Source organism: Citrus sinensis, chromosome 9 (assembly GCF_022201045.2).
Source record: "Citrus sinensis cultivar Valencia sweet orange chromosome 9, DVS_A1.0, whole genome shotgun sequence".
In the NCBI taxonomy this organism is placed as follows: Eukaryota; Viridiplantae; Streptophyta; class Magnoliopsida; order Sapindales; family Rutaceae; genus Citrus; species Citrus sinensis.
Genome location: NC_068564.1, coordinates 17,029,216 through 17,047,451, shown reverse-complemented (window position 1 = coordinate 17,047,451; position 18,236 = coordinate 17,029,216). Strand labels below are relative to the sequence as shown.

The 18,236-nt window shown below is 32.2% G+C and overlaps 1 protein-coding gene across 1 annotated transcript; it reads right to left on the bottom strand.

Annotated features, from left to right (window-relative positions):
- Nucleotides 1–9,270: 9,270 nt before the first annotated feature.
- LOC102618750 (actin-related protein 2/3 complex subunit 4) lies at nt 9,271–15,014 on the bottom strand. Its single transcript, XM_006489770.4, has 8 exons — nt 14,847–15,014; nt 14,683–14,748; nt 14,542–14,594; nt 13,393–13,420; nt 12,703–12,777; nt 12,050–12,154; nt 11,211–11,300; nt 9,271–9,507 (listed from the first exon to the last, which is right to left on the bottom strand). Exons 1-8 carry the CDS (start codon nt 14,847–14,849, stop codon nt 9,418–9,420), a joined length of 510 nt encoding a protein of 169 aa, XP_006489833.1. The 5' UTR covers nt 14,850–15,014; the 3' UTR covers nt 9,271–9,417.
- Between the last annotated feature and the right edge of the window lie 3,222 nt (nt 15,015–18,236).

The window sequence follows — 18,236 nt, the reverse complement described above, 5'->3', positions numbered from 1 at the left end:
TTTGATTAAAATGTTAAAGTTTTCATTAATAAACAATTTCTCAAAAGCCGTATAATCTTTCTAAATGTGTTCATGAAATATGGATAATCATTAACTTTAACCAGAAAATCATTCCCTGCGAAATTTGGTTAAAACTGTGATTCTGCAAGTAAATAGTGAACCGTAACTTTGAAATGGTTAACCAATAATTTCCAGAGAGGAATAAATCCTTAAGCTTGAACTGGTTAGCAAAAACGGATAAGGCAAATGAGTTTTGTAGGTTACTGGAATTAAACGGCGAATTGTTAACTTCAAATGGCTAACCGATAATTTCCAGAATGTCATTCCGTGCTAATCTTCAACCGTTTAGCAAGAACGGATAGAAGAAATTTATTTTGCAGGTCTCTGGAAATTAACGACAAATCGATAGTGGCAAACGATCAACTGTTTATTTGAAATTCAACTCAACAGTCACGTGGATAAGTCAAAACAGTTAACCGATAACAGCTAACGACGATCCAATTTCAGGCAAAAAGGCAATAACATCTATTTTTCAGCTCTAATTATAAATAAATTTAATCAAATTCAAACAAGGGTTGATCACAACGTTATCATTGAGCTTATAATCGAGAATACAATATTCATTGAGCTTCAAATTCATTCTTGTTCATTTATTTACACATTAAGCATTGATTTGTAATCTTATATATTGTCTGAGAGAAAAATAAATTTGTAATCTTTATTTTGAGTGATTGTAAGTGTTGGGATATACTTGCGTTAAGAGATTGGGGATAATCTCTGGATGTAAAGATTGATTGATACCTAAGAAGCCAATTGTAAGTGTTCTTGAAGCCTTGAAGGCTTGACCAATGGAATCTTCAACCTTGGTGTGCTTGGAGGCGTGGACGTAGGCAATATTGGCCGAACCACCTAAAAATCTCTGTGTTTGAATTTATCTTCCCTTATCTTTTTTTATATTTTGGTTGATTTATTCATTATTACTTTAAGATTTGCATTAAGTGTTGAGTGTTAGAAAGTGTATATTTATAAAGGAGAAAATCGTCATTTTACACTTCAAGTTTCACTAACATTCATACTTTTATCTATTTAAGTCTTTTGTGATTTAATTATGTGTGTTGTATTATAATTAAGTATTTTATGTATTTTAGGAGATCCATGATCATTTCACAATGAACGAGAGATCAGACAGCAAAACGGACATTACTTTTGAACTCAGGACAGTCGAAAACCTTAGGAGGAGCATAAAAGGAAAAATGATACTGTTCACAAGTATGGTACTGTCCATGTTCACATATATGGAACGATGATGTGGCATTGACTGATGAGGTGTCACGATTCCATTGGACTAAAATTCTTATGTATTGTTGATCGGTGATGTGGTAGCATGTTAGTGGATCAAAAATCGTGCGTACGGTACATGCATATACATGAGATCATTTACAACCAAATCGTGTCACTATTCAAGCCGTTTCACTGTTCAACCCGCGTGGTCAAACCGCGTACTGTTGACTGATGGCATAGCGCAATCCTGAGCGTCTAAAATGTTTTTAATCCGATGGTCATGATTTACTCAGTATATCTATAAAAAGGGAGCTCCCCCCCAAATTTGATATCCCTGAATTCATTTTTTAGTTCAATTTTCTATAATTCCTTCTCCATCTTGTATTTTCTACGTATTTTAATAAATTTTCATTTTGCCTCTAGTTCAATTATGAGTAGCTAATTTTCTTTCAAGCTTGGGTTGAAGGTGAAATCTTAACATGTGTCATGGACTTTATTTGGTAAATTTACTTTCTCTACCCCTCTAATTATTGTGGATGTTTTGACTTTTTGTCGACAAATAATAATAATCTTGTCGAGATACTGCACTGGTTTAACCAGCTCCCTAATACAAGGTTATTATTATTTGGCACGATAAACCCTTAGCACCATATTGATTAGAGTGTGGTTCATGAGGAGTGGAAACCCCCCTCACGATTTAATTGACAATAATAAGGAATATTTAGCCCATGGTGCATGTTGATATAGATCCAGATACCCAAGTGCTTCATTTCAATTGATTTCGCTTTAATTCATTCCCACCATTCTAATTTAAATTTTAGGATAGTCTAAATCATTTTCACTATAAATCCAACCACCCACGTAGAAAATTAATTCTACACATAATTAAAATCCACTTTTTCGTGGGATCGACACTCGTCACCATTAATCTATTCTACAATAGATTCGTGCACTTGCGAGTTCAATAAAATTTGCACAACATTAAGTTTTTTTTAAGAATTGCATAATTTTTAAAAACCCCATTTCACCTCCCTCTTGGGTTGCTTAGATATTATTTCAAAATATTTCTTAAGAGCTACCGAACATAAAATTTAGCAATTGCAATTTAAATTAAAATTAGTACATACCATCAAAATTTCCAAAGACACAATTTGGATTACTAGTTTAGAGAATTCAGGTTGCTGGGTAAGAGTGGAGCTTAGAGGAACTTGGTGATGGTGGAAGGTTAGAGGCATTGTAGCAGTAGATCCGGTGGCAATATATTTGGCGGTTGCATATGCAAATGATGATTGACAGATCTGATTAGAAATGATGACCAGTTGTGGCTATATTGTGTTAGTGTCTACATCGAATTGATGGACTGGTAGTATGTTGCGTCCATGCTTCAAGTTACTTTTACGATGTTTGTGAAAAATCCAAACCATGAGCGAGACAGACGACCGATGAGCGTGAGGTGAGGCTGTGAAGAGTAAACTGAAGACTGGATAAAAAAATAATAAGAGTGTTGATTGTTGTGTGAATTATGATTGTATTAATATATTTGTGTGTGGACCACGATTTGTTTGTTTTTCATTTCATTATTTGTTAATTTTTTTATTTTTTTAGCCAAACTTAATCAGATTTTTTAATCGGGTCAAGTCGAATCGGATCGAATTATTTGCCCACCCTAAAGCATTGTCCCAAAGGTTCTTAAAACTCTGAATATGATTTCCACCACCTGTTGAGTCTAGAACCTTTCTTTTAGCCTTATAAGCCTTTTATGAAGTGACCTTAACCAAATACATTTTTTTTTTATATCGATGACCATGTTATCCACAAAAAAATGAAAGATCATCAATGATTTTCTTCTCCTACTTCCTGACAATCCAAGTAAAGGAACCCTCTGGATTTTTCACAATCCCCTTACATGTAGAGGTATTATGAAAACTTCGTATATAGAAGCATTCCCTATATTTCTACAATGAAACATATACTTTAAAAGGACACTTGGATGCATAACAATGACAAAATATCTTTCTTCTCTCAAACGTCACTCATCTATCTCGAAAAGCTCTTTGAATATAAAAATCTTGAAGAGCTCTTGTAAAAGACTTCATGTTTTTCAAAATTGTTTCATCCATAAACTCCACTGATCTGTACTATCCTCAAACATTTAACCCTACAATACACGAGGCGTTGTACTGAATTGATGTTGATCATTTGATAATAGCATTGGACTAAATCATTGTCACCTTTATAACTCTCTAACAAGTCATTATCTCTATCATTGCCATCATCATTATCATCAAATTTATCATTACTTTCATGTCTTGCTTTTCTAAATCAACCCAAAAATATAAAATCATCTTGAGTATTAAGACACAAATCATCCGTTACTGTCTTTGTTAAAGGACCAACAGTTGAGGAATTTCTAATTGACCTTGTCTTTGTTGACTTAGGCCTAGTCTGAACAAACTAATAATATATAGAATTTACTTTTCTTTTCTTTCCACTGGTCTTTAAAAACTTAACAGAAACAACTAGTCTCTTCTACCTCTATTATACAATCCTTTAAGAAGCCTTTATCTTGATAGAAGTAGTTTTTCTTTTGTTGGCAAGCATATGAGATGACCGCACTTTACCATTTTTTCTCTTGGCCTTATTTGACTTTTTTGTAGTTGTCTGAGATGGTTAAGATTGATCAACTTAAGATGAAAATTAAGGAGGTAATGCAAGTTCATGATCGGGACTAGTTACTTATGATACAATTAGTGTTGCTGTGTAAGTTCAGAGATTAGCTGCAAAGGTGTTGATTTTGTAGGAAGCATGGGTACTGTGACAGGATTTGAGATTGATTGGCCTCTTTGTAAGTATTGTCTTCATAAAATTGGGATATGGTGGACTTATGTAATCACCATCCACCATAATGTCATCATTATCATTTTCATCTTCCATCATAAAATCATAAAAGTCGTTAGTAACATTAAAGCCACAGAAGTGGTCACTGTAAAGTGAAAGGTGTACGGATTCAGAAGCACCATTATCAATTTTTTTTTATTTGGTTGATCTATATGGGTAGTTGCAAAGCTACTATTTGGCCAATTTTTGGGTTAACTATTGGAAGTAATGGGTTTGGTCATAGGCTTTGTGTATGTCATTAAAGTCGCTGCCAATGTCTTTTGTAGGTATCAAAGATTGATCCTTTTGCAGATTAGCTTCTTTTGGTGGTCTAATTTTCTCAAGAAGTTGTTGTGTGGTTAATAGGTTAACTATTGCTATAGTAGATAGCTTAGGTTTATGTATGATTAATAGTTTAGGATCAATTATAACTTGTTGAGCTCTGTGTTGAGGTTCAGTTTTAGTTTCATGTTTAAGCTAAAGTTCACGGGGTGATAGAACGACAGGTTTAGGTGCAGGGGGTGATAGAACGATAGTTTTAGGTGCAGGGCAAGGGTAGGTGTCTTGCCTTTTTTTTCTCTTTCTTGGAACACTCTTAATCTTTCTACCACTCTTCTCAGTAGGTATCGGTTTAAAAGACTATGGTGCTTTTGCAGCAGTAGTTTGAATGTCATCTTCAAATAATCTCTTTCTGTTCACATTCATCAACTTTAGTGGTAGTAGCTCTATATGAAAGTCAATTTTTGTGTATTTCTTCTCATTAAACAAATGTCACACTTGATATACTTTATTGTCATTCTCTATTGCCCTATTTTTTTCATTTCAAGGCAATGTAACCTTACTCACAAACCTTTCAAGAGGTTAACTATTTCTTCCAAAAGCTTGTCTTATTGCACTATTGATCAAAACCACTCTACTTAAAAAATCTGGCTTTATTAGGCCAACATCCCTCTTTACTCTCATAAAGTTAATGAAAGCTGACATCTTAAATCTTGTTTCCTGTATATCACGACAAACTGACAAGCTTTAAAATCTATAGTCTAGATACATACTAGTACCACTCAAATAATTTGCAACAAACTAATAATTGTAACACATAAGAAAAGCAAACAACAAATTTTGTGAACAAGTTAAACATGTTTATGTAAAATTATGCCCACATAATAAGCATATACACCTTCATTTCGCAACAAAAGTAGAAGTGTTATGGTAATTAAACAATAAGCACAATGGAATAGAAACAATGTTGAACAACAACTACCCACTCAAAATTTCAAAATCATCACCTAGACTAAGCTTCACAGACATAACCAACAATAATAACTTGCCATGATCATAAAAACATACAAAAATAACACAATTTCTAGTTTTCTTATGTGTTTTCAATCTTCAAAGTGCAAAAACAAGCAAAAGTTTCTTATATTTTTTACTACAAGCAAAAACCTCCCAAATTCATAGAAACCTAGGGTTTCCAACAATATTTCAAAATCAATGGTTTAACACACTAATGTAGTGTGATTAACGTAATATTATTAAGCCTAGAAATTACATAAATACTACATATAGCCCACAATAAAAAAAATGATAGTAAAATGTTAATAAAAAATCCATTTTTCTTACCTCAGCTGTTGGAGGAGGCTGTTCAAATTTAGATTCTCTATTTCAACCACTTGAGTTTATCTTGCTCATTCCAAATTCGTATTCAAAGTGTCTTCAATGATACTCTATTTTTTTGTCTTAGAGAAGTCTTAAGCATCCGCTTTTTATACCACTTTTTTTTTTACATCAACAACACACATTTACTTGGATAAGCAAATGAGGATTAGGTAAAAACACTAAGTGATTACATGTTTGCAAATACTGTTGTCATCCACGTGGCTCTATGCCTAACGATTGTTACAAATTTATACAAGTACCATCTTACCCTTTTTGTCATTTAAATTAATAGAGAGATTACGAGTTCTAGAGGATAACTTGATGTTTTCAATAGTAAGGTGGGTAATTTGAAGATTGTCACTTGACCAAGGGGATAGGCCAAAATTAATCATTTTTTGTATTAGGTTATAGGTTGGAGAATTGTGATCAGGTGCTCTTAATCAGTTAGGACTCTTATGAGTCTATTTGGTGCACCGCATTGTACTGGATTAGAATAGATTATGGTGTATTATGAGTGTGTGGTTTATTTAATATAGTTGAACGAACTACAGGATGAATTTCAAGCTGATTTTTTTTACATGCACGTAGACATTGGCAAAACAAGATCATAGGAACAGATGAGAGTTGATTTTAAAGACCAGGTGAAGTATCATGTTAGGTGTTGTATGGTCTTTGTTACATATATTATTATTTTATGTTATAATTAATATTTAAGTAATATTATTTTAATTTGTTAACTAAAAATAAAACAACTGTCAGAGCAATCGTTGACAACCGTTGGCATTTTGTAGATGTTATTTGTTGACGTCCTAATTGGTACCATTCGGAATCATCATCACGGGCTCTACAAAACAGTACTAATATTGCCAGCAATGGAATCTCCATTGGCCATAGATCTACAGTTTATAGCCAAAGTTCATCATACATCTACTGTTAAAATTTTGATTCTAGAACTTTAACTAAATATTAACGACAAATGGAAGTTTTGTTTTACCGTTGATTGGTGTCTAGGTGATGGATCATTTGCTAGCTTTGTACCACAACTTTGTAAATATATTACTACTTTCCCAAAATTAAGTATTAAGAAAAAATGATATTTATCAATAATAGTTACATAATAGTTATGGAAAAATTATAAAATCATATGATGTTAAAATATTCTTTTATTATTTTTCATTATTTTTTCAATTGACTATAATATTATATGATGTTAATGTATTTTTTCATTATTTTTCAATTAATTGTAAAATCAATAGTTCAATGCCCATTCCGCTGTCGTTTTGAAATATTTTCTTGTATTTACATGTTGCTATTAGTATACCATTATTTACGTCATCTTTATAAGCATATCATTGCTATCTAAAAATAACCTCATCAATTTTCTGCTATTAGTATGCCATAACGGCTCTTACAAGTCGTACTCGGTTCTATCTTTGATTTCAAGCCACCAAAACAGAGTGCTTGAGGAACGATCAAGCTAACATTTTTATTTTTTATTATTTTGCTATTTTTTGCGCGAAATGCAGATAAGAAAGCCAGTTTCTTGAGTTAAGATTTTTCACATCTTTCATCGTCGAGCAACATACAACATCAACAAAAAGTAATGAAATTTGATTTCATCATTTCTTTCCTTCTATATCATTCCCAGGAAGCAAGTTAAGCGTTATGCTACAAAAGGATATTGGGTGGGGTGTATTATGGAAGATTTCTTGTGGTCGTTGGTAATTTCATGATAAAAGGGGTTTTGTCCCCCCCCAAAAAAAAAATGCAATTTTCATCTTGGTTTTGTTTAGTTGAGTTTTCCATATCCATTTACTGACATGTTAAAGGCTTAAAGCTACAAAGCATTAATCAAAATAAAAATGTGATGGTGGCTGCTAAAACAGCCTTTTTTCTTATTTAAAAGTTTTTACTCTTAGATAATTTTTCTTTTTTATATCTTTGTAAATGCTAAAATTTTGAAAGCAGAACATCATCATCATGAGGGGAAAAAAAATTCATTTGATATATTGGAGGAGACTATAAGAGCATCTCCAAAAGATTTTTCAAATAAAATTATACTTCTTATTTGATAAGTCATATCAATATTAAACACTTAAAAAAATATGTTAATTTAAATTCTTCAAATAAGATTTGTTTCTCACTCTTCAATATTGCCGAGTGAGTTTCTCCATTTTCTATTAATATTATATTATTATTTATTGAAAAAATAAGACTGCAATAATTATTATTTATGTTTCCTTTAAAAAATATAACAACAATTCAATTTAATAGTGGAAATATTTGATTAAAATAATGTTAACTTATTATTATTTGATGAGTCTTTTAAAGGAGATTGTATTTTTCCATTCACTTATTTCCCACATCAGTAAGCAAATTGATATTTGAAGAGTAAAATCTAAAAAGTCTTTTGGAGATGCTCTAAGAGTTAACCAGTAGAGAAGATTATTTGATATGATTTCAAAATTGAAAATAAGATTGAAGAAAATTCAAGCAAAAGGCAGGATACTATATCATCTAATACAAATATATTTTAGACTTTATTAATTTCAAGAATATTTTACTATTATTATCTTTTGGTTGATTTTATTAGTTGCAAGATTATCTTACCATCTATTTTTTAAATTGTTTGGCAGACGTTTTGTAATGTTTGAAGTAGAAAATTTTCAATTTCAGTTTTGTAGTATTTGAAGCAGAAAAATTTTCAATTTCAAACTCTTCATTTTCATTTCGATAATTTGTTATTTTTCACCATTTTGTGGAATCAATAAGATTTACTAACCTTGTGGTTGTTTTTTATTTATTATTATTTATTATTATTATTATTATTATTATTAATGTCATTAATAATAATAATAATAATTAAAATAATAAATTTTAATAACAATAAAAATAACAACAACAATAATAATAATGACAACATTATTATTGTTGTTGTTGTTGTTATCATTATTAAATAATAATGGACCTCTTTGTAAATAATATAAAACTTCTAGTATTTTCATAAATTCTGTAGGAAACTAAAATGCAACAATAACTTTATTAAGGACAATTTGAAAATTATAAAAATTTAATGAGGGTAAAATAAGTAGTTCTGGAAATTAAAGTCTATTTACCAACCCTCCCGAGAATGAAATCAATGGGAATGATTCCCAAATTTTTAAGTCCTGTAGGAGTTCGATTTCGATTCACACTCTTATTTTGTGAAGTAAGCAGTGCTAATAATTCTAATTTTAAATCCTGATTTTCTAATTTAGAAAGTAAACACACCTTAAATTCTAAATTTTCTTGTATATCTTGACAATTCATTTTATTTTTCAAACTTCCTTGAGAAATGTAGACATTTTTCTATATTTTTATTTTTCAAAGAGTAAAGGGGAAAGCATGCTCACCTAAATCAATTTTTTAACATTTAGTTAGTCATAATTTATACATATTATTCATTTCAAGTAAGACTTAAAAATGAAAACGAAAATCATAATCATAATAATAATACAGTGAATTGTTGCATCTTGATGGGTAGATAAACAACACAATTGACAACAGCGATCCCTAGAGGAAAACAAGTAACCAGCAACAATGATGCAAAAAAAGCACAAAAATTCATACAAATTGCTTCAGAAACTCAGTAGCCACCAACCTCCCACGCGTGTTCACAGACATTTTCAATTCACTTATCTCTTTATCGATATCCTGCAATTCAAGATTGGTCTACAGACTGGGGGGAAAGGAAAAAAAAGAAACATACAAATTGAAAGAACAAAAGCACAATGGATACAGACAGATGATGCCTACTTTAAGTCTTAAATTATAGAATATGACTTGTGCTTGACGTCGATGGTTAAAATCATCCAATGCTGTTATTTAGTTTATTTCATTTCCTACTCAGGTGTGCACAGTAAACTATTCTTTCTTTTGGTTTGTGTTTTGATGGGTTAGAGAAGAGGGCGAGCTAGGCTTATGTCCCCTATCGTTCCAACTGTGTCCACAATTTTGTTGGCAAAAAATTTACTGAGATTCGAACATTATATATCATACTGTCCTGACATCGAGTTCTTTTTGCAACAATAACATAAAGGGGCGAAGCCCGTTCTAAACTGAAGCAAGTTGATAAATTGGTTTAAGAATGGCAGTCGTCAAATCCGTGGCTTGAATCTTTTACAACAAGCATTAGTTGGCACCAATTTCAAATGGTAATGGAGATTTTGTGGTAATTTGTATAACAAATATCAAGCAGCAGATGGAAATAAAAGAAGGAAGAAAGCTATAGAATCATAGAAATTTGATAGCAGTTAGAGAAAAAAGATAAAAGGCAGCCTTGAATATCAGATCCCAGGCAGCGGAAGCAACAAAAAGTCGGTAGCATTTACATGCCTCAGCCATTTTAAGCCATCGGTTACATAGAATCAATCTCTAAAGAGTTATTAGCAATATACGGCCCCAAATGGGGTTGAATGTCCAAACTAATATACGAAGCTATCCTACACAGCACTAAGAATTTTTTGAGCACTAATTGAGTAAAAATATATTGGAAGACAAACATATTTCAGAATATTTTATGTGACACAAAAAGCAGACAACAAACAGAAAACTGAAAACTTTTTGCCATAGCAGTAGAGAAGAACTAGAGAATCATTGGGAAATAGTATAAAGTCCTGTTTAGGATTAAGGTGCTGTAACTTTTAAGTTATAGCTGCTATGGAAAAAAAGCTATATTTATAAAACAAAAGTTAATAATATATAATAAATATAAATTTTAAATAATAATTTTGACAAAATTCCTAAGATATAATAGATTTTTTATCATACAAGTGAAAAATCATATCAACATAACTTCTAAGTTACAACAGCTAGTGTTTACCAAACACTTTAGTGCTGTATCTTCTAAGCTACGGCTGCCTAACCTCAATACCAAAAGCACCCTAAGAAGGTCAAGAATTACAACTGACAGTTCAACCAAAGTTCTGAGAACAAGCCAACTGGTCAGATTTCTTGGGGTGGTAACAAACACTGAGAACAAACTAAATCACTAAATCTAGAAGACAATCAATGTACCTAATCCCCTTCAGTTTTAGCAACCTACACAGAGAAGCAGTCTTTTCCAATCCTTTGAGCAGATTCATGATTAAGGCAGGAGATGTCTCTGCACTCTAACATAACAGCAAGTTTACTAACTAATTTGGTCAAACATCGCCAATGCACAGTATGCACTTGGTCATTATGCCCATAGGACTTTTTTAAGTGTCAAATAGATATTAAATTTCAACAGAATTTAAGTGTGGCACAGTTCAAGTGAATAATAATATGGTGGAGCCAGAAAAAAATTTAAAGTTTTTCTATCAGACAATCATGCGGACAAGGGAAAAGCAACTGATAAGATTCAACAGAATTCTTACCTCCATGAACTGCACAATAAAATCTATGAGCTTGTGTTTCTGCATCTCCTCACAATGGTAGTTAGTGATAAGAAAGCTGATATCATAACCCTGCAAAAGAAAGGCCAATGAAGCAAATATGTCAATGTCTCCAATTCTAAAGCGAAAGAGAATATCTGTTGAACCTATAGTCTGGGAATATACTTTATAGATTTATTAATCAAGAAATCTAAAGAAACCAAAATGAGTACTGAAAAATTTATCTGATCATGCAGAAGTTCAGAGATCTGTCGCCAAGTGCTAACGTAGAAATGGTTCACAGAACTCTGACAGTATCCAATTACTATTCATAAATACAAATTCTCATTATTACACCACATTAAGCACAGAATACATTTAATCAACAAACAAAATTAAGCAATGCATGTATTAAGTTTAGTTAAGTAGTATTAAAACCAAGCACAAAAGGAATAATTTTGTCGTATCACAAATATAAAAGCTTTCAATTGTAGATAGACTTTATATTTATTGCTCATTTATATATTAAAAAGAAGATCCGGGCACTTGCACTGGAGGAGGTATACAAGATACAAGAAAAATACCAAGGTGATATATATATCACAGCAATGATACTTGAAATTTTCATAGCTAATTGTCACCAAATTCTCATGGTCATGAATGTTTATTGACCATCATGTTATACAATAAATAACTATCAAAGGGCGTTCAATCCCAAAGAGATCCTTTGAATCTCATGGAAAGGTTCTTGTACCCTTAATTGCTAAGCATGGCGCATCAAGGCAGAGCATCATGATTTTTGACGGAAAGTCTAATGTTGACCCACCAAGATAAACACATACCTGCACTGGTTTTCTCCTCAAAACTTGAAATGCTTCTGCTCTCATTGACAAAAATCTAAGAAATTTTTTAGTTAGTATGTTTTCAAGTTCATCTGCCTGCTTTACCTACACAAAGAAAAACACATGCGTATGAGGAAAAAAAAAAATTGGAAGACCGTGCAATTCTATTTAAAGTTCAAAAAATTATACCAGGTGGCATCCGTGTTTTAAATATTATGGATGGTGAATTGACCACATGCTTTGTTGTGTACGCAATTTGTATGACTCAAATTTAATTGACATGACAGTGAAAACCAAGAAGCCATTTACCAATAAAATCGTTCTCATATTGAATAACAAACTTCTCTTAGGCAAAGTGATAAGTTATTTCATTTGGCTGAACCACATGCAAACTAAAATTATTTTAAACCAGCCGTCATTTGCTTATCATGGAACAGTGCCTACAATCTTTGAAAGTCATAACAGTATGCTATGAAGTTAAAGCAGCAGGTTTATTTTAAAGAATTGTATGTTGCCGCCATGAATTTAAACTTTAATTTTTTTGCTTTTGTTTATTTGCTGTATAAGCAAGAAAAAACATAAAAAATCAAAAAATTTCTTTTTCTAGTATTTTGTTCCATCAAAGAAAAACAAGAAATATGATTAACATTCACCTTAAGGCTTATTCGAAGTGAGTTGATAGATGTCTCTATTAAGCATTTTTCAGCCTCGTTTCGACATATCAAAATCTGCATGGCAATTGCCCATATGAAAATACAGCCATCAATAATCAAACATACACAAAAAATGCCTGCAAATAAAACCTTTTCCACATTATTTTGTATGAGAAGGCAACAAACTAGTCATCCCATCTGTAACTGCCTAGATGTTGTGTAAGGCATGGAGAAGTCCCAAGAGGAAACTATCAATACTAATGCTATGAAATCACAAAAGACCGAGAAGATATGTTAACTATTAGTCCAACTAGCTAGATTATTTTCACTTTAGGAAAATATGGTAACCAACAGTTAAAACCATTAATATTTTGTATCAACAAATCATTAGAAAAAAATGTAAAGCAAATTTCATTGAAAGAGGTAAGACATGTTAAGCGTGGAGGTAAATTCCCTGGCTCTAACAATATCGATTAATGGTAAACTCTAGTGAGTATACAGGTTTTCAAGACTACAAGTTCGAAGAAATCAATAACACAGGCCTACAAGGTCATACATAGACCTCCCAAGATAAAATTCAACTAGTTGCGGTGTACAGAATTCAAGAACTCTGAAAACTAAAATCAGCAGTTAACAAGAACAGGACACAAGCTATATGCCTATATTTAAGGTCCATAGGATAATTCTTACAGGATTCAGTAGAAGTTCTGGGCTGGTCCTGCAAAAAGCGGAAAAAAAAAAAAATCATCTAGCTGGAGCATATGATGTATGCAGGAAGAAAATCAGAACACAAATGCGGCATGTTAATGAGAAAATTGTCAAGTTGACTAAACAGCACAAGAAACTTTATGCTTGCTATCAAAGAGGGTAGCATCTAATAACAAACAAACTTCACACAATCTGATGTTGTGCTTCAAAATACAATGTCAACAGAGAGAAAAAGTCAGATGGGCAAAGAGAAATCTAGAGACCATACTATTATTGAGTGTATTTTTAATAAGAAAAACAAGAAATATATAGGCTATAGACACAGAAACAGAGTAAAATAGGAAGTAAAACTTTTTACCAAAATATGACTACTAGGCTACAATTAGTGACACCCAGACTTTCCTAATTTAGTTTCTACATACACAATTTTGCGTGAAGGCCTACAAATCACCCCCAGACTTTAGATTCCCCTGTTGGCATCAAATTCCTGATAATTCAAAAACCAAAACTGAGAATTTCCATGTACCGTAACGTGTCATAATTAACTTCCTTAATAATGTCATGAAAGAGAAACGCTTGTGATTAGAACCTAAGACTGAGAAAAAATGAGTAGCTGAGCCACTAGAGCACATGAAAATTTGGTTGTAAAGCCATTTTCTTCCTTATATTTGAATGGTTATAACTTCAAGCTACCTCACATGAAAAAAAATCTACTTTTATGCGTGCATTTTTGTACTTGACCATCTACATAATAAAACTACAAATTGGAAATTAAGCATACATATTATTGCCTATGCTTACACTATATCTTTTATTCACCATTTATACAACAATATGGAGGCATTCTCCCTATTACCTCCCAGTCGCTTTTGAGGATCAACTATATCAAGCTTTTTAGTGTTAGAGTTTGCTAATTGTGGTCTAATTTATCAGCTTAAGAGGAATCATTTAATAAACAGGGAAGTTTCCAATAGCAATGACATTCACTTGAATTTAAAGCAATGAAAGGATCTATTTCTATAAATCATGACTAAATTCAAAAACTACCACGAAACAACAGCATAAGATTAGAACAGATTCACCAAACTATTTTGCAAAAAATAAAAGCTGTAATAGACGCCAGAAACTTACTTTAGTTCAACCTCTGGTTTATTATGCCTTTCAACTTCTTGACAAGGAAAATTCTGACAAAATTAAATTAAAATGTCAAAATATCAAATGAACAAAAACAACGCAATCGATTTAGACAGATGATGAAAGTACAGTGTGGACCTGCAAACACAGGGCGGCGTCTAGCGTGTTCCTTATGCAAGCCAAATACAATCGCAATGTGTTTGACTGAATTTTGATTCTCAACATTCGAACACAAAATTATTCATCGAATTGAAAAAGGTGAGATCAAAATAAACAAAAGAGTTTGAGATCAGTCATCATACCATGTTTCTGCGTGTAGCGATTTGAAATGATCCTAGAATAGCATCAGACGCCGTCGTCGTCTGTCTGTGTTGTGTTATTTGTGAGACAGGGAGTGCGGTGAAGAGAGTTGAGAGAGGCAGTGACTTTCAAGTGCGGAGTTGTTGCTAATGTGCGCATGTGATGTATATTTTAAGAATAAGTTTTCTACAATGCGCCGCCTCAATCATAACTTAATATTTTTGGGAAAGGGAAATCTGAACCGCCGGATTCGAATCGAATCAGTCAAAGGACTGGGGTCTACGCAAGTAAATATCCGGATCCGGGTTTGGCCTTCCCGGATTCGGAGCTGGTTTTTTTCTACAAGGTTATTTTTGGATTTCAATCAATCAAAAGGTTAGATCATAATGCTCTTTCAACAGAACATATTGACTTTGGTGAATCGGTAATACAAATAAAAAAGAAGATTGTGAAAATTAAAGTAATTCTGATAATGTTATCGTTAAAGCTAAACTGTAACATTGTCACTTAAAGCATATTTAACTTTCATTTAGCTTCTCATCTTCGTTTCAAGTCAAACACAAGTTAAAACAACGTTCATTCACAACATATACATTCATTGCCATTTCCTTTCATTTTTAACTTAAGATTCACACAACATTTCATCACTCATTCCACCAACTCAACTCTAGACACACTTGAATGTCTATGGATTCCTAAAGCTCAAACACATCAAGCAAATCAAACATTTTTTTAGCCAACTTAGAGAAGTATAGTTAGGGGCAAGCTCATTAGATTTTCTAACAAAATATGAAAGTGCAGCATAATGGCTAATTTGAAGATTCTAGACTCTGATGATAATCCACAAAAACTTTATTATCAATGACCTAACAAAAATGGGTGTGGACACTTCAAATGATCGGTTCCAGAGAGGGATAACTTCACCTATGGAGCTATTTTTTAAGGGGTTTTAGCGACAGTTATGGATAATGAGCTCCTAAGTGTCATTGACAGTGAGGTGAAAGATGTGAAAGCTATCTTAGAGGTGTCTCAATAACTTAGAAAGGGTTTAGCTATAATGTAGATTGTGAATTTACAATTTTTTTACATTCAATTGTTTATTGTACTTAATCCAATACCTCTAGATCCAATTTTTTAAGAGTTGAAAAAAGTATTGCATTCTAAGTGTTAGCTACGTATGTAATCCTTTTGTTGAAGTATGCTTATGTAGCCTTATCTTGGAAGAATATAGCTAAGTCTAGTTTCATGCACTATTTAAAAAGAATGCAGATTTCATAATCTAATCCAATGTTAACATGCTTATTATATTACTTAGCAAATACAATATTATGCTAAATAATTTCATATTTGAACATAAAGGCAACTAAAGCTAATAAATTAGTAAAGCTATCAAATACCATTATCAGCACAGCAACTATGAGTAAATAGCAATACAATAAAACCATATTAGCTAAAATGAAAACAGAAATATGTCATTTATGTGTTAAATACTTAAGTATTCTAGCTGCAAATTAGAAGTGTAGACAGTCTTCTAAACAACCCATATAGATCAACAGAGGCCTTTATTCACTTATAAGCAATTATTAAAAGTTTGCCATTGTTAGGATTAACAAAAGGCAACTATTAATGGTGTAAGTTTAATAGTATCATGTTATGCACAAATTATACAAAAACTCAACCTATATATGGCTAAGTAATAAAAGATGACACAAAATCTCCATCATTTTAGTGAATATAGTTGAAAGGAGATGTATCATCTGATCCTTCAAAAAAATGTATTATATAGCATTAGTTTTGGCTTTGTTGCTATTGATCGTTAAATGCACATTCTGTCTCCTATGTTGCTACTATGTTAACTAATTGGGCTTAATTTAATTGCCCTACTTGAATAACAAATCTATAAAGATTAGTATGCATTTCATTGCTCAAATTAGATAAGTCTATACGATTATGGAAATAAAAAAGAAAGTAGTTTCAAAGTAGCATCATGATAGATGTTTGTGTTGCTATAGCAATATCAACATATGCATTCTTAGTGCTTGAGCTTGCTCTCATTTGCTTCTTAGTGTTTGAGCTTTTTGGCTTTTGATTCTTAGTACTTGAGCTGTCTCCCATATGCTATATACAAATACATATCATTTTGATTACTATTCATTCAAGTATGTAAAATGAGGCTAATTTATTAGTGTTTACATTATTTATAATGAAAGTCAACTAAATAACCTATATTAAACCCTTAAATGTTCTCTTTTTTTTATTTTTTTTTGTTTAAACCTTTTTAGTTTTGCATGTCCTCACATTGTGTCCTCCTTATAACACAGAAGCTTTTCTGGAATGACTTTCCCTCACTAGCCTCTCTCTTTCTATTTGTTTGAGGCCTGCCATTAGCTATAATGACAACATGTGCCTGGGAGTTATCATGTGCAACTAGAGGGGTTTTATTTTCATCAAGAACTGGATAATAGTGATGTTTGTAATTATTCTTAAAAGCTTCCTTATTTAGCAAAGGATGCACAAGTCACTAACATTGTACCTCATTGTATTAATGCATCACAATGCATATGGACAAGCACACCAAAGACATCACACTCCCTACCGTCACAGTGGTTAGCCCTCAAATCAACAACTGTTCTTTGGGAGACATCTTCCATTACTTCAAAGGTATCATTTTGGCTTAAAATGATAAACAACGTCCTAGACTCTTCCCTCCCTGTAAGTACTTTCCTTCTAACAAATGGAGGCAAATCATCTTACGAAGTAACAGCTTGCTCATACCTCTTGTAAATTAGAATCATGATCTTTCTTTTTATTTCCTCAAGCACCTTCATAATTGACATTCCTCTACAGTTGTTAAAACAATTGCTGAAGGATTCTATCGTACTATCTTCATATGAGTATAAACTTGTGCTTAGCCCAACGCATAACTAGAATCTGCAGCAGCCATATCTTAGTTGCAAAAATGATACTGTACAATTTAGCTGTATGATTCTTAAACTCAACTGCATTAGAACTTTTGTAGTAAAATAGGAATTTTCCCTTAAAATTGGCATAATTATGCTTACAATAATACACGTTCAATGAAGTTGGAAACACCCTTTCGAAAGCATTCAAAATCCCTTTTTGTCTATCACTCATAAAGTACAATCCTTCCCCATCATCACAACCTATCTGTTTATATAACTTCTCGATAAAGTAGACCCACGACTCTGTGTTTTCATTCGCTACAGTACATGACAAGTGGATAAATACTATAGTTAGCACCAATACTGATAGTAAATAACAACACAACCTTGTATAGGCCCTTAAGTTGGCATTTATCAACTTCTACAAATTATGTATAGCCTTCAAAGAACCCTCTTCTATTAGCATCAAATATAAAGCTAGGAAAACGA

What these genes read in the sequence shown, in the direction of transcription:
- LOC102618750 (XM_006489770.4), bottom strand. An exon ending in CACTTCGAATAAGCCTTAAG is followed by an intron (nt 12,155 to 12,702) that starts GTGAATGTTAAT and finishes TTCTTTGTGTAG; the next exon opens with GTAAAGCAGGCAGATGAACT. An exon ending in TGAGGAGAAAACCAGTGCAG is followed by an intron (nt 11,301 to 12,049) that starts GTATGTGTTTAT and finishes TTTCTTTTGCAG; the next exon opens with GGTTATGATATCAGCTTTCT.